This window comes from Lytechinus pictus, chromosome 12 (assembly GCF_037042905.1).
Source record: "Lytechinus pictus isolate F3 Inbred chromosome 12, Lp3.0, whole genome shotgun sequence".
Lineage (NCBI taxonomy): Eukaryota > Metazoa > Echinodermata > Echinoidea > Temnopleuroida > Toxopneustidae > Lytechinus > Lytechinus pictus.
In genome coordinates this window covers 13,618,854-13,640,618 of record NC_087256.1, presented here as the reverse complement: position 1 = coordinate 13,640,618, position 21,765 = coordinate 13,618,854, and the positions used below count along the sequence as shown (strand labels likewise).

The 21,765-nt window shown below is 35.7% G+C and overlaps 1 protein-coding gene across 1 annotated transcript in view; it reads left to right on the top strand.

Annotated features, from left to right (window-relative positions):
* Window positions 1-21,422, top strand: part of LOC129273571 (SMC5-SMC6 complex localization factor protein 2-like) — a 32,083-nt gene extending 10,661 nt beyond the window's left edge. The window contains exons 4-17 of the mRNA XM_064107177.1: window positions 4,164-4,277; window positions 4,592-4,750; window positions 5,514-5,591; window positions 7,481-7,580; window positions 8,495-8,590; window positions 10,161-10,304; window positions 11,444-11,510; window positions 12,023-12,178; window positions 12,445-12,522; window positions 12,993-13,071; window positions 13,941-14,059; window positions 14,587-14,659; window positions 16,202-16,486; window positions 17,244-21,422. Of these exons, the coding sequence (XP_063963247.1) occupies window positions 4,164-4,277; window positions 4,592-4,750; window positions 5,514-5,591; window positions 7,481-7,580; window positions 8,495-8,590; window positions 10,161-10,304; window positions 11,444-11,510; window positions 12,023-12,178; window positions 12,445-12,522; window positions 12,993-13,071; window positions 13,941-14,059; window positions 14,587-14,659; window positions 16,202-16,486; window positions 17,244-17,441 (1,746 nt within the window). The 3' untranslated portion in view covers window positions 17,442-21,422. The remainder of the gene's footprint in view (window positions 1-4,163; window positions 4,278-4,591; window positions 4,751-5,513; window positions 5,592-7,480; window positions 7,581-8,494; window positions 8,591-10,160; window positions 10,305-11,443; window positions 11,511-12,022; window positions 12,179-12,444; window positions 12,523-12,992; window positions 13,072-13,940; window positions 14,060-14,586; window positions 14,660-16,201; window positions 16,487-17,243) is intronic.
* Window positions 21,423-21,765: the final 343 nt, after the last annotated feature.

The following is a 21,765-nucleotide window of genomic DNA, read 5'->3' as shown; positions in this document are numbered from 1 at the left end:
GGATTCATAACATGGAAATGGAAGAAAATACCCAATGCTTTTGTACACAAACCTATGGAATCACAACCCTCCTGACACAAAATGACGTCATCATTTCCAGGCGACGTGGGGGTGCTCAATCGAAGCGTACTTTGGAGGAGCAGTTTCTTTGATTTTTGTTTAATATTTTTAACTATTGGAAGGAGATATATGTAATATTTTTGGTATATTCGTATTGTATGAATCATTACCTTTATTTTGATATATGATTGTTTTTACACCGGTCAGGGTCTTTAATCATGGTGGATGTAGCTCTATATTGCTTCACTGAGTGTAAACATACTAAAGTTTAAACCTGAGTAGTGTATTAATACTTTGCCTTAATAATGTGGATTTTAAAGTTTCAAATATGTCAGTTGGGAAAGAGATTTATAGATTTCCAGGAGAGGTATTCTGAAAACATTGGTTCTTCTTCGGTTGCCCCAAGTAGTTTATTACAAAATCAAAAGTAGGCAAGGCATTAGACAGTAAGCTGTACATGGATTTTTCATACATGCTAGAAATGTGCGTGTAAAATTACAATATTTAATCTACCCTTAATACTAATTGCATGGACCAAATACTTGTATATATGAGTTCTTTATCAGTCAGTCATCTGAGGTAATATTGACTCGATAATTTGGAATTCCCAGAAATACAGTTATACTGTGCATACTAAAATCAACAGTTCACTCAGTTATCAATCTTTGTATGTTTATTTGGAAATGCTTTCTGTATTTTTGCTTGTTATACATGCACATCATATCCGACCTTTGCCTTTAACACAAACAGCATAATGTATGATGATATGATTGAATAACACTATAGGTAAATAAGGACTTTGTATGTGCTCTCAATTTACTTTTTCATTTGTCCCCTCTAAAGATTAATACTTGAAAAGCAGCCATTACATACATTAGTGAGTAGTGAGTTTACATGTGATTGGAAGGGGGAAAAAATAATGTGGACATTGTACTGGTTCTTGACAAATTTATTTTCATGTCTTATTTCTACTGAGCAATATTAAATATGCAAAGTAGTGCCACGACCTGCATGCTATAAATATTTCAGGTACAACCATTTATGATCACAGGGGTGGAATTCAGTCCCATATTGTACCATGTTTTTGTTTCTGCCTTATTATTGCTTGTGCGAAATTCAATAGTGATATGTATATTGTTCGTTGAACCATATGGGTCGCTATTGTGAAATTCCCCATATGGGAACTGATCCCAGAAATACAGACAAATATCTACTTGTGCATTGTCTTTGAATTGGACTATTGATCCGGCAAAATGTGATATTGAATATAGTAGGATCTCTTTATGAGATGGAACAAGCAAACTTATAGTATTGTATACTGTATGATAATGGAACAGTGTATCATGACTAAGGGATGGTGGAAGCAGACCAAGTGGGAGGCCAGTTCAGAGTGATATTGTGTTATTTCATTAAAGGAAATATTTTGTTGGTTTTTTTGCTGAGGAAGTGAGATTTCTGTGGAAGAATGTCTACTTTGAGCACTTCTCTTTCAATCAAGAAGTCATTTTCTGCAAAGGGCTCATTTTGATTGCATGTTGATAGCGATTTACACACAGTGATTACAATCGAGAGTAAGCCAATCATGATGATTGCAAAATTGATGCCAATTCAGTTATGAGTGCAATTGATTCTAATGATTGCATTTTGACGCTTATACAGTCATGAACACTGTAACACAACACAACTTTGGTGCGTATCAATAAGAGTAATGAAGCTTTTGGTTGACTTCAAGAGGACTTTAGACCAAGAGTGCAATACTAGTAATTTCTTGTTATTAGACCTGAAACTTATCTGTGGGTGAATATTTTAATTCTGCCATTATGTCATACTCTGATAAGCCTTCATCAGAGGTAAGTCCTAATTATTAAGGATATGTTGCATTCATGTTTAATTCTCTTCTCTAAGAATTTTATAAGAATACATGTAGTAGAAGAAGTAGTGGTCATACACTAGTAGTAGTAGTCGTAGTCGTTGTAGTAGTAGTAGTAGTAGTAGTAGTAGTAGTAGTAGTAGTAGAAGTAGTAGTAATAGTAGTAGTAGTGGTGGTGATGGTGGTAGTAGTAGTAATAGTAGTAGTAGTAGTAGTGGTGGTGGTGGTGGTGGTGGTGGTGGTGAAGGGAGTTTAAGCAATAGCAGTTTAATTATAGCGATATAAATTATAATTTGTATTACATCGTCCTCATTGCTATCGATCACATTATACTACCTGAATGTTTTATTTGGCACTTGTCAATGGATATGAATTTGAATATAAATTGCAATAAATTATATACCTAGGCTATACTACCAGTTTTAGGCATGCACTAGTCTCTGTTGACCAACTTTTTTAAATAGAAAATATGCTTTGCAAACAGGAAGGTTTCAAGCAAAGTTTATTTTTATAGGGATATATGTGCAGGTAGTTTATTTCACAGCATTAGGGATTATTTTCATTCAGATCATTTGCATTATTTTCTTACTACTTGAGGAACGAAGAGGAATATCACTAGGTTCGTGTACATGTAGTATTGTATATTTAGGGTTTGGAACTCAGAGAAGTAAAAAGATGAAACATTTAAGTTTTAAATATTACCCATAACACATTTTAGATCCTATCTTTCTTGTAAAATGTGTTTAATGGTACACTCAATCATTTCACCTGCCAATTAAGTTAAGGTTTGAAAGTGAATTATCTCATACAGGCTTGTACACTGTATAGGTTCGGTCTGTCGAATGCTCAATATTTAAAGAAAAAAATAATTTTCTCTCTAGTTCCTACAAATTGTGTAAAATTAATCACTTCAGTGTTTCAGTGGAAGTTTGGATTTTCCTTTTTTTTTCCCTTTGCCATTATACATGTTCAGAAAATTCAATTTGGTCAAAGTCAATTGTATGTTGGATCTTGATAATCATACTGTAACTAAACAGCAATGATGTGGAACATAATACCGGTAAATAATTACGATTAAAAAACAACACACGTTTATTGTTAACAATGTACTTCATGAAATATCTCTTCTGGAGTATCTGGTTTTCCTGCCATCTGCTCAACTTTCTTATATCCTATTCATACTGTTCAAACTCTACATTGTCAATACTACACTCACCGAGAATTGCCTTGCAAATGCATCCCTTTGAAGCATTTCCATGCATATTACTCAATTTTAATATGCCACGATCTGTAATTTATTGCATATTTATGTATTAGGATGTGAAAAATATTGTTCACGGCGAAACCAGCACTATCAGTCAGAAACTAGTCTAGTGGGGCGTTGCAAGAAACTTGCGATCAATTGCAAATCTATTTTTGGTCACAAATTAACCATTTGTCTTACAAATAATTGTAAATTTGTGATTGATTACTGAACTGCTTCTTGAAACAAGAAGTGTAATATGATTTACTACAGCTAAAATTGTTATATTGATTGTAAAATTCCAACAGAAATTTTGCAATTGATTGCAAATATTTTCTTGCAACACCCCTTAGAATGCTACACTGGCATCAGAGCTTGGGTTTGAATTAGTAGAACAGTGTTTATGATATGAAAACACTTTTATGTGCCACAGAAATCAAGTCTGATTATTACAGGGTTCCCAGCCCATCAGGGAAATCGGGGAAAATTATTTTACTTTTTTCCAGTCAGGGAAAAATCAGGGGATTTGATTGAAAATATCTCAAATCGAAAATATGCCTCAATTGACTTAAAAATCAGGGAATTTTGATTGGCCCAAAGGTCGAAAGCACGGTGGTCAGTCAGATAATATTTTGTTGCATATATTTAAGTAGCGTCTTTAACATAGTGTGTTGTAATTTAATGATATGTACTAGGATTGCCTTGAATCACCCTCTTTCTGTATAAGGTGAGGAAAGGATGGCTGTATGGGGGAGAAGGGAGGCCATTACATGCCTGTGTAAGACTAATTCGTTTGACATTATTGTTTTTATACTGAAAATACATGTAATTCACTGCAACAACTTAGAAAACATGCAAAACTGGAAATGGGTTTAAATAATTATCAAGGAATTTTGTTTTCATGAAAAGCTTGGAACCCTGTTATTATCATTGTTCTTTATTCTATTGATATTGATAAGATTATTTTAATGCATATTTTTTCTCTGATAGGATTCAATGAGCCCAGTTAGGTTGTCACAGGAAATTGGCGATGAGGAACCTGTGAAAAAGAAAATCAAATTGAAGCACAATCTGAATAAGCTGTTGGACATATCGAAAACTACAGTAAGTTATTCATAATTTAATCTAATCTCATTTAATCCACTGATATTAATCTCTTTTCTTTTATGTCTCAAGGCCCACTTTGGCTTCAAACGTCTTCTGCGGCCAATATTTGTCGTATATACATTACAATAAATGGTGAATGGTAATAGATTTTTATGGTAATGTGTGGTAAAGAAGACTAAAGTAAGTATGAAGGTGCAGATCTTAAGTCTCTGAAAAACCCGAAATTTTGGCATTTGAATTCAATTTTATTTATTTATTTTTTTATTGTCGAATTCTTCCTAATTATTTTTGTCTTTTTTTATTGAAAACAGAAGGAGTTTGAGGAAAAGTTCAAACGTCTGAAGCAAGATGTGAACAAGGGGGGTTTTGCCAGACAGCTAACGGAGCTCGAGAAGGCTGGAGACGGTGACCTTGACATAGGCTCAGATGGTGGGGAACTGGAAGAACGTGCAAACAAATTGCTCAAAAAGGTATGATGCTGATAGAGACACTTATGATTTGAATCATATTCTGTGGAATGAAGCATTTTTAGCTGCAAAAAAAAACAAGTTTTCATCACAAACAGGTTTTTTTTAAAAAGTATTATTGAATTAATAACAATTTTGCTGATAATATAAAACAACCTTTATAAAGAAGTTTTTTAATCAAAACTATGCAAAATATACTCTCTTTTTTAGTAACAAACAAATAGTTATATTAGATATTCTATATGTTTCATTTCATGGTTGTTCCTAAACTTTCAACAATGGAGAAAATTCAGTCAGCTTACTGATGACAATTTAATGTTTCTTTGAATAATCCACACCCAACTTTTCAAGATAATAAAGAGGAGAAAAAAAACGTTATTTATTTACTGGAAAATAATGTAATTATTAATTTGCCTGCTTGCTTTCTATTCAATACTCACTCATTCTTTCCATCATTCATTCATTCTGCCATATATTCATTTATTCATCCATTCATTCATTTATTCATCCATCCACCCATTAATTAATTCACTCATTAATTCATCCATTCACACATTCATTAATTTAATCATCAATGCACCCATTAATTAATTTATTAATTCATTTCTCTATTCATTCATTTCATTCATTGATTCATTGATTGAATGATTCATTCATCCATGCATTCATACCCACCCATCTATCCATTCATCCATTGGTAACGTGATGCTTCTATTTTATCTCTTTTATATATATTTATTTCACCCCTTCCCTTTTTATTTTATAGTTTTGTCCTGATGATAAGCAAGAGATACCGAAGGTCCATCCGGGTGAAGATGTCTTTGATCAGACAAAACTCAGACAGGTAAGAAATAAATTCATTTTAAGATTAGAAAGAGTATTAATTGCCTTCATTGTTGTGTGTATGTGTTGGTGTACTGGCTTGCATGTTGCACTGGCGTAAATCCCGGGGGGGATGGGGGGGATATATCCCCCCCACTTTTCGAGGAGGGGGGGATGGCCTGTACAAACATCCCCCCCCCCCACTTTTTACGAAAGAAATGAAAAAAAATCACAAGAGATAATTGTTTTATTGGTGAAAATTCTTCCTAAAATACCGCTTAACAAATAAAATATTATTGAATCATAAAATGCAAATAAAGAGCCAGTTCACCATTTCCAAACGAAATACTTCTGTCCTTATTATAACATTGAAGAGAAACCCCCGTTTCTTCCAATTCATCAATGTTGGGGTCTTTGGGAAGGAATTAAGATGGAATGTCAAATTTTTTTAAATGTAATCTCTAATAAAACCATTAAACCATCATGGGGTAAAAAAGATAATAATATTGGAGGGGTATTTGCCATATGGACATACAGTGGCGTAACTACGGGGGGCATGGGGGGCACATCCCCCCCCCCCCCCATCGGCTGACCAAAAAAAAAACGGGGAAAGGGGAAAAGAGAAAGAGGGAGAAAGGAAGAGAAACGTAGTGGGAAAGAAGAAAATATTATTCATTATAATGTTATATCATATATAATTATGTTATGTTACATTACATAAGAAACATATTTATCATAACTTTATGAAACATAATTTGCCCAGGGCCTACGTCTTCATTGTTCCTGGTGCTCGCATTGTCTGTTTAACGTGATATATAATCCTGTTGTACTAAAACGTACATCCCGTTTTCAAGTCAATATAAACCAAATATATTTCCTAGCACTTGAGTTATCATTGTTTTATGTAGTGACATATGCTTCTTTTTCACGACCTGTCCGTGATTACGTTTGCATTAGTGGATTGGTGAGATATGTCTGCTTTTCATAAATTCCTAAAATCAGTCCTTAAAATGTCCCTTCTGATCTGAATATCAAAAATTTTCAGCTCGCGCTTCGCGCTCGAATCATTTGGTTAATGAAATACGTATGGTCCTAGTTAATTCTTACAAAAAACCTCAGAATGCCCCACTTCAGGTCTGAATTATCTAAATTTTCAGCTCGCGCTTCGCGCTCGCATTGTTTAGCGAGACAGGTACCTATCATGATTACAAAAATTTGATTATAATATCCCTTTTTAGGTGTGAATATAAAAAAAATTCAGCTCGCGCTTCGCGCTCGCATTATTTGATCAGTGAGATACATATCAGTTTAATGTCATTGTCCTTAAAATGTCTCTATTAGGTCAGTATAACTGGCAACTGAGCGCGCTCACTAGCGCACTCACTCAGTGATTCAAAATTTTTGCTGGTGCCCCCCCCCCCCATGCCGTGACCCACGGTACGCCACTGTGGACATATCAATGGCAATTCCTTGCATATCTAAAAACAGGATTGCAAAAAAAATGCCAAAATATTTCAGTCATCCCCCCCACCCATCAACACGGATTTACGCCAGTGGCATGTTGTGTACAGACTTTTCTCAAATTTTAGAGTAGTCGGGAAGATAGGAGTGGACTGCATAATATTGATGGCTAGAACATACCAAAACTCGTATTTATATTATGATATAATTTAAGATGATAAATATATCTTCATCTTTTCAATATTATCTGATTGTTGAAGCTTCTAGTATTTCTATATTATCATATGGTACAGCTCTAGTTGAGAGGGCCAATGAAGATGTAATAATTGATTCAATTCATTTCATATACATGTATTCTATTGTTAAAATTTACATGACCCACAAATCATCAAATTCACAACTTATCCAGGTATGTAATTAAAAATGCATGAAATGCTGTCATATAAATAGATCTTCAACTACGCTGACCACATGGCCTCACTGGAAGGTTGTGGATTTAAGCCTGATAAACCAAGTGCACTGGAAAGTCTGATGCTCAAAGCAACAGCAGGTGAGAAATGCCCTTGCCTTTTTTTTTATAAAGGGAAAAGAAGCTGATCAGTCGGGGGCCTGTAACACAAAGCCCAGTTAACATCGTAGAACAATTTTGTATGATCGATTCCATTGACTACAATGTACAATCAATCGCAAAAATCAAGCGTACGATCAATGGCTAACCTTTGTGTTACGGGACCCTGGGGCCTGTAACACAAAGGTTGGCGATTCATCATACAGTTGATTTGTATGATTGATTGCACATAATGATCAATCTAATCGATTGTAGAAATCAGTCCCATGATCAAGCGCTATGATTTATATTATTGACCCCAGGCCTAAATTTGTTGGATCTAGAATATGGGCTTCTCCGAATATTGATGGTTGTGTGTAGAAAAATGCAAGAACTTTTTTTTTAATGACACCAACCGAAGCGATGTGCTTAAGATGCTATTTAGCAACATGGTACACGATGGGAGTAAAATATTAAGCTTTTATTTTTGTTAAAATGCAAAAATTAATTTTATATTTTGATAGTCATTTTGACCAGTAACAAAAGTTAAACTTAATTTGATATAGAACGATGATGTAGGCTCAATGCGCTTGTGTTTGTATGTCTTTTTCTACAATATCCTGCATTGGTTTGTTTTCATTGTGGCAGAACTTTCCAGGTAAATAGAATGACACAATTTTTTTTTAAAAGAGACATCCTCTCTTTCATTCCTTGTCATGAGTGTAGATGTAATTATTTAACTCTAATCAAATTCTTATTTGGTGTCTTTCTATATGGTTAACAGTATTCATACACCATGTTTGCACGACAAAATATTTGCATTTTGTACATCACTTGTATGTGATTGAAGAATTGTTTTTGGGAACAGTCACATCCTGTAATATAAAGTCCCTAATTACATGTATATGTTTGTTCAGATGAAATGGTTGAAATGCTTAGGACGTTTGCCGTAGAGATGACCTACCATTCTAAACCATGCCCTCCAGCCTTCATGCTCTGGCTTCTAAGACTCAGTAAGTTCAATGGCTTTACTCTATTCTGGATATTTTACGAGAAATTGTTCAATATTGACTGAATGGAAAATGCAGCTTTGAAGTTGTAAAAATAAATTTGCTGTAATTTGGAAACCTGCTTGAAGCTTTGGATAATCCATAATGATGAATGATCCTTTCTGACTAAATATATAGCTTATATGGAATATTATGACTAAATATATTGAATATACCGTAAGTAACGGACTATAAACCGCACCTGTGGATTAACCGCACCCCCAACTTTGGACTAAAAAAAAAAAAAAAAAATCCTTCTCACATTTACATGCATATTTGAGGTACGAAGAAACAAAACTTAAGTTAAAGATTTCAAAGTATCCAAAGAGATTACCGGTATGCGGAAATCTGCTGTTCTTGATCAATTCATCAACAAATGTTAGCAAGAAAGAAAGGTCCCGACAATATTGGCCACTTACACACTCACTCACCTCACAGTCACAGTGCGCACACACAGCACTGCCGTTCTTGTACATTGCAAACTACGATATGGTTCCAGTACATCTTATCAAATTATGATCTGTGTCTTTCCCGGCGTAGGAGGAAGAAACATTCACATTTCTTGCATCACAACCTCACAATCACTTTCAGAATTTGTCTAGCATTCGATGTCTTAGCATGAATTTTGGATACGGGATTACAAGAAGGTTCAAGACACAAAGAAATTTGCATTTTTCCAGTTGTTTTTACGGCTTCGTGCCGTCTCTCTCCTGCGTGGTGTACATGGTATCTTATGAAAACCAAACGGGAAAGAAAAAATAAGCTGGCGCAAAACAGGACTTTGGAGGGGAGGGGTTAAAATGAATAGCGCCAGCTTAAGTTGCACTATAACCACAATACAACGCAAGCTAGCTCAGCTCACTCAACTCTCGCTCAGCTGTGACAAAATATTACCGAGTATGCTTGGCGTCTCTTTGAACTTAGCCAGGGAAATTCGCTGCTTTAAATCGAGAATAAAGTCAAAATTAGTGTCATGAAGGTGGGTGCGCTTGTTATGGACAATATTTGATTAAGATCGTAATAATCGCTTCTCATTACCCGCGGCTCATACCCCTCTAAACGACATTGCCCTGGGCGGCTACGCCCGGCCACTCGAAGTGTTGTGAACTGGCAGACGTCTTACGTGTTCGGGAGGGGTTACGACGGGCTGGCTCAGACCCGTCACCGTGGATAAACCGCACCCCCGACTTTTGCTTCTATTCCGCCGAGAAAAAGGTGCGGTTAATAGACCGTTACTTACGGTACTTTGTCTTTGCAACATTCATGTCAGAATAAAAAGGAAAATTATGTCTGAACCAGCGTGTATGTGTGTGTGTGTGTTCTGGTTACATACAATGTGCTTCAACACATCACATTTTGCACATAGCAGACATGACTGTACAGCCATTACAGTCAAGCTTTATAGTCAAGCTCGCTACTTTTTCAGACCTTGGAAAAGATGTTTCAACCTTTCAATAATCTCTTTTATCTCCTGATTCTTTCTTTTCATCTCTGTCTTTTCTACCCTTCTCTCTATTTCCTTCATGTATATCAGTGTCTGTGCATACTGATTGTAATGTAGTTAACAAGGCATACCAGACCATGTGGTCCATCCTCAACACGTGGCCAGTACAGCATCCTGACGTCGTGCCTTGGGCGCCGTCTGTGGCTGAAATCACCCAGATCTTGGTCAATTATGGTGAGTTCTTTAATCAGCGTTCCCCTCTTGCTTTCAGTCTTGTTATTTTGTACTCAAGTTTTATGGATTTGATCTCATGACAGGTTGGTTTGATCCCCTGCTAAGTCATTGACTTTTACAAATGAGACCTGCAAAACGGGCTCTCAGCCTGTTAAATCTGTGAAAATTAGTAATATTATATTTGTGTAGGACCCTTGATAAATGACATATCATTATTATCATTTATGTGATAATTATTTGACATTGAATAATAAATAAAGACAATCTCTTCCTCCTTTTTCTTTTTTTTTTTTGGTTATTTCTCCATCTGTATTTTTATCATCAATCCCTTTTTATCAAACTGTACAACTATGTTATTTACTTGGAGTACTACTTTTTATGTAACCATACATGATTTATATATCTGGTATTTTATTTATGCTATCAATTCTTCTGATAGGATTTAAAAAAAAACTTGTAATGGAAGCATACTTGTTTAAAAAAAAATGCAGGTGAAGAAAAATAATGGTTATGTTTATGCATTTCATTTTTTGTCTCGCCTGAAGTGATGTTTGGCAGAGACTGTTGGTCTGTTTAATAGTCTGTTGGTCTGTTAAAAAATGTTAAAGTTTTTGTTCATCTTGCTCTTATTTCTTTATTTCTGCATCAATTATGTTCATACATGGTACATATGATCCTTGAGTAATACCACATTTGTGTCCATAAGGATGATGGGGCCAAAGGTCATATGATATGAGGGCATGTCCATCTTTCTTTAAAAATTTTCTTCTTGCAACTTGCTCTCATTTCTTTATTTTTGCATCAATTTTGGTCACACTTGGTTTAAGTTATCCTTAGGTAATACCACATGTGTGTTGTTTAGGGTGATGGGGTCAAAGGTCATCTAGGGGTCAAAATGTCAAGTTTTTTTGTTTTTTTTTAACTTGCTCTCATTTCTGAATTTCTGCATTAATTGTGTTTACACTGGTACAAGTAATTATTAGATAAAACCACACTTCTGTTCATGAGGATGATAAGGTCAAATGTCATCTATGGGTCAAAAGATCATATTGGATAATATATTAATGGCAAAATCAGGCGAGACTTGTGGTTTGTGAGCCACCATGTGTAAATATTGTATTATTTTTGTTTTGATGTAGGTGCATCATTCAATGAGCTTCTACCGCAGGGCCTTGTACATCCAGAATTTGATGAAAGCTCCATTAGGTATTTACTTTTTTTGTGGTAATCTTGGGTCCATTTCATGAAGACTTGCATTTATGATAACTTTTTCATTATGATTTCTACCATGGAAACCTTCATTTTAATTGCCTGCTGAGACTTGTTTCCATGGTAGTTATGATAATAACAAAGTAATCATAATCCTAAATACCTATTGAAACTGGGGGCCGTTTTATAAAGCTGTTCGTAAGCTAAGAGTGACTTTAAGTAAAGAAATCCATTCAAATTACTCCCAGCCAACTGCCAAGTAGTATTGATATTCAGTATGCAGTACTGAAAAATGAGAAGAATACTGATGGTTTCATGCAAAATACTGACGTCTAAAGTTACAGTTTTATGTGTAGCCCTATGGTATTTCTTTGAAATACTGATTTCCTCACCAAAATACTGACTTTCAGTTTTAAAAAAATAGTGAAATGTTCTTGTTCAGGTTAGCAGCTCTGCGAATGCCCCTGATTTTGACCTAATATGGTGTTTATTGATCTATACCAAAACAGACCAAGGAAAGATGCAACTAACCAACAGGTGGAGAGTGCTTCATCCTCTGCTGCTGACCTCACGGACGCGGAGAAGGCACGTTACCATGGCAACAATCTTATGAAGGTCATCAAGATCTTGACCCTTGCTCTCATCACCAGGAAAACTGTCAATCGGTAAATTACGCTTTCTCAACAAAATGATAAAACTTTTTTTGTTTTTTTACAAACAATAGCCTTATGTTACTTGTTACCAGGTGATATCATAATGAGCTCTTTTCTACAATTATTGTCTGAAAATGATAGTAAATAACATCTGATACTACATTGTCAAAGTCGTTTGTATATTATATATCTACACACCTTGTAGATCTATGGATTATTTTTTCATTATCATGAATTTTTCTGACTCATTTCTTTTTCTTTTTTTTTCACCTCTGTAGGTTCCCTTACACAGAAGAGGAGATATGCTGCCTAGCTTTTCTTGTATGCAAAGCATCTCTTGAGACTTACTTCATCAAGTAAGATCATGCTTATCTGAACTAGTTTAATATTATTTCACCCCAAAAATGTATGTAAATATATTTTGGCTACATCATAATTAACTCCGGAGTTGACAATGGGCTTCTTATATGGCTCAATGACTTAAGTGAGGGATTGCTGATTGTCAAATCCGTCATCCAGTTAGAGAGTATATGTATCACGTGACAACCGGACTTGCCAAAAAGATTTGCCCTGAGCTAATTAGAAGCCTCCGGAACCTGGGAGAGACTGTTTCTACCCCCTGACGAAGACTGATGCCCCTGTCCAAATGTTTTGGGATTCAATAGTATGATTGGATCATTGATTGATAATAGGACGGACAATCTCATTATGAGAGATTTTGACCAAAAAAATACTATCAAGTGTGCAATAAAAAAATTGAGATCTGGCATTAGTGACTTTGTGCAGTTGAGAATTCATTTAATTTCTATTATTTCTATCTTTGCAGGAAAGCTGTGGAGAATGATTTCACTCTATGTCTTGTAGCCCTGTTTGCATGTGTGCCTGAAGCCTCTTGGGCAAGTCAGGTAAAGTTGACCTTTTTCCATCTACTGGTGATAATAGTCATGATCCAATTATGGAATTGACCACCTATATGTTTCTTATACACTTATATGAGAGAACTTAAAGCAACTAGTGTGATGAATCAGTCTCTATGGTATTATCAATAGTATCAGGTTAATGCATAAAAAAATATCAAAGCAGAATCAGGACAGTTGCAGTTATTTTCCCTTCAAAAATACCTTTGCTGCTGCTGCTATTGCTTATGATGATGATTGATGGTAGTGGTAGTGATTATGATAATTTGATGATGGTGGTGGTGATGTTCATGATTGCGGTAATGACAATGATGACGACTGTGATTATGATGTAGATGATGATGATGATGATGATAGTGGTAGTGATTATGTTGATGGAGGTGATGGTTTGCAGCAGACTCCTCTCACAGAATTAGTATTTTAATGTCTGATGGAAAATGTGCAAATCTTATCTGTGTGTAAGTTATGCCTGACTTGCAACCTGTTGTTAGGAGGAAAATGAGTCTCGATCATTTTGATTCCCATTAGCTAAGGATTAAAATTCTTGTTAAGCTGTATCTAGGGCCTGTCTTACAAAGAGTTGCGATTGATCCGATCAATCGCAAATATGTATTATGACACTGATGGATTTCCATAGAGTAATGATTGATTGGATCAATCATAACTCTTTGTAAGACGGGGGCCCAGGATGCAAAGTTCAAACTTTAGTTAGAAATTCACTCCCTTTTTCAGAAACCGGAATTATGCGGGGTACCTTCTCCATACAATGATGTATTACCAGTCATTCGTAAAGTAACATACATAACTTATGAGCAGCTGTGTGAAATGACCCCCTGCTATGATGTATATCTTTGCAGGCTGAACGTCTGTGCCATGTTTTACCACACGTTACTAGCCATCATCATAACCTGGTTTACATCACACATCTCATGCCTGGATGTACCGAGAGGGGCAGGTACATCTCAAGACAACTAGCGTAAGTTAACCCTATGATGATAAAGGATTAAGTAATTGCAGTTGGTTAGATTGATGAGACATATTGTAATGTCTGAGGCCATTTGGATGTGATATCCTTCTAAAGTGATGCTAAGACCGTAAAAAAAAATGTTTGTGTGTCGTAACAGAGGAAAAATAAGCGGGTGCGTAGGGGAGTTCCTCACTTGTCATGGATGATGTTTTACCTTGCCATTTGCCAGCAAGAAAAATAGGAAAAACAATTGAATAAGGGTCAGTTGGCACATTTTTATTTTGGGGTCAAATATGAATTAAAATATAAATAACAATGGTTGGTCGGATTACAACAAACGAACATTTTTTATTTCTTCTTTTGCACATTCAGATTGCCAAGTAAGCGTGTAGTAATAGTTGCTTGAAATCAAAGGTGAAAATCTATCTATAACAAGACATGATGCATGTACTTGACACCCCAATATATTTTCTCAAATACTAACGCCATTATCTCGGAATAATGCCTTGAACCATTATTTCTGTTGATATTTCCAGGTACATGTGTCTAAAAAAGCTTACATCAGACGAACCAGAGCAGAATTGCAATGGCTTCCGTCCTGAACTCAAGGTATTTATATCATCCTGTTCTACACTGCGTATCAAAAACAAGTTTACACTTAGAAAAATCCTGTAAAATCATACATTTGTAATATCCTGAAGATTTTTCTACATTCTAACATTGGTACAGATCCATTTTAGCAAATGGCGATATAACTGTCAAAAAATATTTCCGCTTGAGTGAGCACCACTTATTTTTGAAAAGTTAGTGAAAAATGATTTGCGCAGAACTTTGAAATAGTTATGTGAATAAAAGTAGACCTTAATCATAAAGAGAGCGTGGAATTTAGCTAGTAAAATTGATTTAAAGATATCTTTTACCTCTTTTAACTCGGTTCCTTGCCCAAAACACTTCAAAGAGTGCATTGCGCCCCACCCCACTCCCCCAAACACAGAGGCCATCGTGACGAAATTTGTTTACACTGAGCTGTGATTTACATGAAATGGCTTAGTCTTGATTTTCATTTTGTTAATCATTGTCAAGCTTGGAAATGGTGTGGAGAAACAAGTATTAAATGAAAAATGAAATGTAAACCAACTTTAAATGATAAAAACTTGGGGAAAGGGCGAAATCAAACTTACCCTGCGAAACATTTCTTATGCATTTCCCTTGCACTTTTAGTCAATTGAAATAAAATAGATACATTCAAGCATTTTGTAACAATTTTGCCACCCAAATTGAAATTTCAACACTTAGTAAGCACAACCTTTACCCTTCTGTGCTAGCTGGATCTGAGGGCATAACTGAATCTGAACAAAAGTTTGTATCAGACATCTCCAGCATTTTTTCACTAAGTTTTTATCATTCAAAGTTGGTTTACATTTCAGTTTGATTTCGCCCTTTCCCCTTGACACAGCGTGAAAACTACCATTTCTGCGAGCTTTACAAAAATTGACAGTGCTCACTCAAGTGTAACATTCTGTCAAAACGTTTACTTTCATTGGATAGATGAGACCCAAACCCAAGATTATATGTGAAAAAATTACCCACATGTTGTATATTTTTTAATTCTCAGGGCTTTTTCAAAGTGTAAACTTTTTTTTGATACGCACTGTATAGTTGTATTGTCATCCTTGGGAAGTGTTTAATCAAGTGCCAGTCAATTTGTGCATTTCATAATACATGGGTGCAAGTTGCACCCTTATTGTGACATCGCTCATACGTGTTAATCCTGACAGATTGGCCAAGATCATGATCATGCATTACGGTAATCACGGTGTTTTTCGTATGCCATGCTTATTTTGCCAATTTCTCAGCAATTACATATTTTCATTTAGACACACAAATGCTTGGATGGTCATTTTATTGGATTTGGTTTAAGCTCGTTTTTAGATGACTACCGCACCTGACATTTATGTTTACCTCTGGGTCTCAAGATTAATTTGTGAGTCTTGCAATTAACCTCAAATTTACAATTGATTGTTTGCTACTGTTAAAATTGATTCATCAGTTGCATCAAATTTGAAAAGAAAAATTCCAATCCAAGGAAAATGTGTTTTTTGCATCACCTCTTAAGACGAAGAATCTTCATGTTATCCCATGTGGTTGCAGGTTCAGTATGTCTTGGACCTTGTAGACTCTGTGGCCAGACCTACGAAAGAGACGGACTACTACAGACTCCACAGCATAATCCAGATCCTGGACCTAGCCGTCGGTAGCGAGACCATGGATAAGTCCGAGAAAGAGTCCTTGCAGTCACTCAACGGCAAGCTCAAGATGCTTGTCAGCTACATCAAGGATGAGTCTGGGAACATCAGCAAGTCACAGGTCAAGGATCTTATTCTTAGGACAAACCTGAGGCTGACTCTTATGGATCAATCAATTATCTCTGATCAGGTAATGACATGTATTACATCGGTAATTTCTATATATCTCTGCCCACATTAGTTGTCGGAGGCATTATGTTTTGGGGTGGTCCGTCTGTCTGTTTCGTTCTCGCGATAATGAGAGAACCGTTTGAAGGATCAACTCCAAACTTGATTCATCTATGCATATAAGAGTGGCGAAGACCCGAGTAGTTTTGGGGATCATGATGTCAAAATTCAAAGGGTCCATTGCATTACAAAGAACAAGAATAACTGAAGAATTGTTTGAGCGTTGGCTCATGTATGCATATTGGAGTGATGATGATCTGGGCCCTGTCTTACAAAGAGTTGCAATTGATCCAATCAACCAAAACTATGGAAAGCCAGTGATGTCAACATGTATTATGTCTGTCTGTTCAAAATATTTTCTAACTATGATGTATATTCAGACATTCAGTGTTTTCTTGAAATTTCACTGTGCTTCTCTTTGTTTAAAAAGGACATTGTTCAAATCTCTTGGGGAAAATATTATGGCAATGATGGATTTCCATAGAATTGAGGTTGATCGGATCAGTCGTAACTCTTTGTAAGATGGGACCCTGATATAGTAGCATGAGTCCAAAGTTCACATCGGTCATTATTAAACACTTTTAGAACGTAGATGTGTAATATGTTATCTGGCAACGGGGAAAGCATCAATTTTAACTGTGTGCTGTTGGGAATCCGTCCACCATTTTCTCAAATTTCCCACTCTGTGATCATAATGACCTTTATCTGCACTCTTCCAGGTGAATCTGTTCAACCGCTCGCTGCCTCTGACTCGGATCAAGGAGGAGAACATTGAGGAACACTTCCCAAAATCCCAGGAGGATGCAGTCTCAATCAGCTCTGAGGAAGGAGAAGACAGGATAGGTGATCTGGACGAAGATGAGGGCGAGGTGAAGGACCATGCACCAGATGCAGCATATTTACCTGAGAAGACCTGAAAGATGGAGTCAACGAGCTCAGGGACATCTTGCAACAAACTTTATGAACTATGGTCAAGAGTTACCACTGTTAATTCATGAGAGAAGGACATGATAAATGAGAACAAGGTAGAGTTTTGGTGCCGAGGAATATCTTGCAACCAATTGTTTTGAGATGATGCATCAAGTTAGCAGCGTTGTACACCAGAGAAAACCTGGTAAATGGAGATGCAGTCAACCTTTGATTAGGTGCCAAGGAACATGATGAAAAAAAGTTGTTATGTCATACATGTATTTTGTAGAACAAATGCAGCAGTGGGGTCGTTAATGTGCAGTATTTAAAGCTTTCCACATTAATTAAGGTGAGTTTAAGGAAAGGAAATATATCTAAGTCTCTTGCAATATCTGCTAATGTTTTCTTGAAGATATGGCTACACTTTGATATCTGAATGGTGAAATCGATTATGCTTGAGATTACAACAATATTTGTGCAGCATTGACCTTGGACGTATACAACATATGTAGCTACAATCAATGAACATTAGGAAGGAATTGATGGAAATTTGATCTATTTATATATCCTTTGAGGTTTATCGTAAAGATATCCCTAAACATCGAGTGTGATGATATTGATTACGTTTGAGAAGAGAGACGTGGAGCTAAATACTGCATGATTATGCTGATGAATGGAAAGTGCACATTCCTATGAAAGAGATTTTTCAAAAAAAGTTTCAAGCTGAAGTATATTTTTGCAGCAGGTCAAAAAATATGAGCCTTTGTTTAGATAGTAGCCTGAAATTCAAATGTATTTAAAAATCTAAATTTTCCGAGTCATGTCATAAAATTGTTTGTAAGTTTATGAAACATGGAATCCTGTGTAACCATGACAACAGTCCTCAAGAGCCAATCAGAATCAAGGAATACATGGAAGTTAGCATAATAGTAATGTACATGCAACAGGGCACTGGACCATAAGAGCTGTTCTTTGATTCAAACCTTTTCAACAAATGGAATTCTGTTTGTTGGGCACCCTGCAATAGTAAAAATGGTGCGATTTCATTTTAGAGAGATCACTTAGTGTCCTAATTCAGAGATTTTATAAGCAGGAATGTTGTCAAGGGCAGCCTCAAGGCCACATTTTGCCATCTGTGTCATTGGCTTCGGGCCAAGTCACATGTACAAAGTCTATTGGAGAAGGTTTTCTCCAGCGACCTTGTGACTTAGAAGTACTGGTCTCGAGTACATACCTGCTTAAACTGTACACTTTCCTTCATGGAAATCAATCTAAATGATTTTGATTAATAACTTTGAAAATATACTGTGAATTAACCAAAGTTTAAAGGGATCGTTTAACTTTGTGAGCAGCTGATTTAAAAAATTCTCAAACTGAGACAAAACATGTGTATGAGTGCATGTATTTGTCCTCAAAAACCCTGAAACAAACCACAATATAGAATGAAAAACTCTAATTTAGATACAAGTAGCAATTTATTAGCTTGATTATGAGAACCGTCTAGTAGACAGGTTAAGCTAATGACCAGTTTACTCCAATTCAAAAAGTCCGTTGGCTATTTTGACTGCCTTCTGTTGTGTGTATCTCCTATTCACACACACACGCTATTAGCTGCACTGAACATTCAGTGTATACCTAGTACACACTGTATGTAGGCCATGCTGTGTTCATCTAGAGTTCGTGTGTTGTGGTGCACATGTTCACTGTATACACATAGTCATTGAAACCAACTCCCAATTATTTTCAAACTTTGGTTTACATCTTTAAGGTTTTAAAATTGATCCTGTGGATATAATACTTTGAGACTTTTGGGATGGTATTTTTACACTATAAGCCTAATGTTAAGCCCATTTTCAAGAACCAAAATGAGAATTTTGTGAACTGATCACTTTAACCATCTTTACTTTGTTATATCTTTATATCTTTTAGTTATGAAAACTAAATACTTTGATATTATTTTCACAAGTGCAATTACTGATTTGTATTGTAAATATTTATGTGACAGCTTTGTACAAATCTGCATGTGAATACAACTTGCTGGAATGTCCGTCTAGTGTCTCTTGAAGAAATAGTTCAACCGGCAATGTACTTGTACAATGTGCATGTACAATCCTATAAGCTAGTAGGATTACTAATTTGTAAGTAAGTTTGTTTACAACTCTATCCCTGTGAATTTTTAAAGATGTGCTTGTCTACTGATCAATTTGGACTTTTAAGCTTCATGATAGTTCGAAGTAGTGTGCCAAGAAAAAGTTTAAACAGTATATGAACCAAAGAGTTTGGAATAAGAAGGGTTTAATTTTGATTGCTTTTTTTTAGACAATAAAGCTTAGCAACATTTGTGAATAAAATCAGAGTGATACAAGGTGGACATAAGTGGTGTATGTAGAGATGGGGAGGTATTTATATTGCCAGACTGAAATTTAGGCTGTTGACCTTTTGTATACTGAAGAAAGTTTGAGCAAAATATGTTGGCATGAGTTGTCTGTGCACCATTGCCACGTGTTTTAGCTGTTGCCATGGAGACAGGTATGGCCATTTCTGTAGCAATTGTCACACAGAGTGACATTATTTCTATAACAAAAGGGTCTTACAATCAATTCTGACATATCTGAATCAATCGAGTCAACGTTTATAGTTTTGCATTGAAGAAATTCAACTTGGATAAAACACAAATATAAAAATCAAAAATTAAACTTTTCACTTAGTTTATTGTTCCACCTGGTAGGATTTACTTTACCAAGATGTCATATTGTTTGTGTAATATGTGCCACTTTTGTTATAATATATGTAAATATGTTTATGCAAATGTATTAACAGAGCAAACTTAACTATCAAATGATATAAAACTGTTTCCTTTATTTGCCACCCATTTTATCAAACACATATCCGCCTTTATTTACCCCCCTCCCACTCCTTGTTTACTATCCTTTGTCTACTGTTGCCCCTACTTCTTCATAGTTAACCCGTTGCCGAATGGAACCGGGTGATCCCTGTACAAAGTCTATGGGAATTACTAAATTCAGTATTCAACGGGTTAATATTCTCCTTATATATTTACAAGGGAAATCCTTTTGTTAAGTTCATTCATGAATGATGCATATTGCCCTCTTCATGACATACAAAGTCTAATACTCTTCTTCTTGGGTCTCTATGCTTGAATAGTGTTTGAAGCGTTTGTTTACACCATTACAGTAGAACGTAACACTTCAGCATTTGGCTTAGCTCCATATGTTACATGTACATGCAATGTTGTAATGTGTAACTTGTCTCGGGGTGTTGTGATATGCCCATCATTTTCCAGCTACTTGAATGCTGACAAAATTATTTCATCTGACACCATTTTGTATTAAACCGAGCTAAGTTGAAAATTGGTCTGTAGATGTATATGAATATAACGGTCATCGAATTTAATTTATACACATTCTTAAACCAAAATTACACATACTTGCAATGTATCACACCTTGTTCACTTTAAAATGCCTCTTTCTTAGAGAGTAAAATTGTATAAGTTTCCTTTAATATTGAACAGATAGAAACACAATGTCAAAAAAAAAAAATGTCATTCTTGAATTGAATCAAAATGAGCTGTTCTTTGGTTTAGGGTCATTAAAATGATGCTCGACTGTGACCAAAGTCCTTGTTCAGTTTTTTTTTTAATACATTGAAACAGATTTCCCATGGACAGTGTAAAAATTGGAAAGCATTGTCACTTCAATCATTAAACTCCTTCGGTTTTTTGCTTTGGAGCCATTTCAATATGTTCTTTGTTAAGAATTTTGATCTTTTCTTACAGAAAATGTACACAATCATTCATTGCCTTTTGTTCTATGTTAATTTATGGTGTACCATCACAGAACTTGCCTACTTTTTTGTGATTTTTGTTTCCTCTGGTAAAATGGTGGATGGTTTTGTTCAAGAGCATCACTTTTGTAACTCTTCTTGTACATTTGTGATGAAAATGATTAAACTTCTTTCAAATAACAATATTTTAAATTTTTTTTTTTTTTTTTTTTTTTTGTACTGCTGTTGAAGGAGCTTCCCAGTGAGATCTTGTGATAATTTTCATGTATGACAAAACTTGCAGATCGGATGTTCAAGCTTGTCCTTTACAAGTGAATGAATGTTACGTTATTCAAGGAGGCGCGATAGCTCAGTCGGTAGAGCGGGGGATTCGTATTCTGGTGACCCGGGTTCGATTCACCCTTGGTGCGCTAGTGCCCTTTGGTAAGGCATTAATCCTCATTACCAGGTCCTTCGGAGAGGACCTTAAGCCGTCGGTCCTCTGGTTGCTTGCTTACAAGCATTCATGCTTTCTTAGCAATCAGGTAA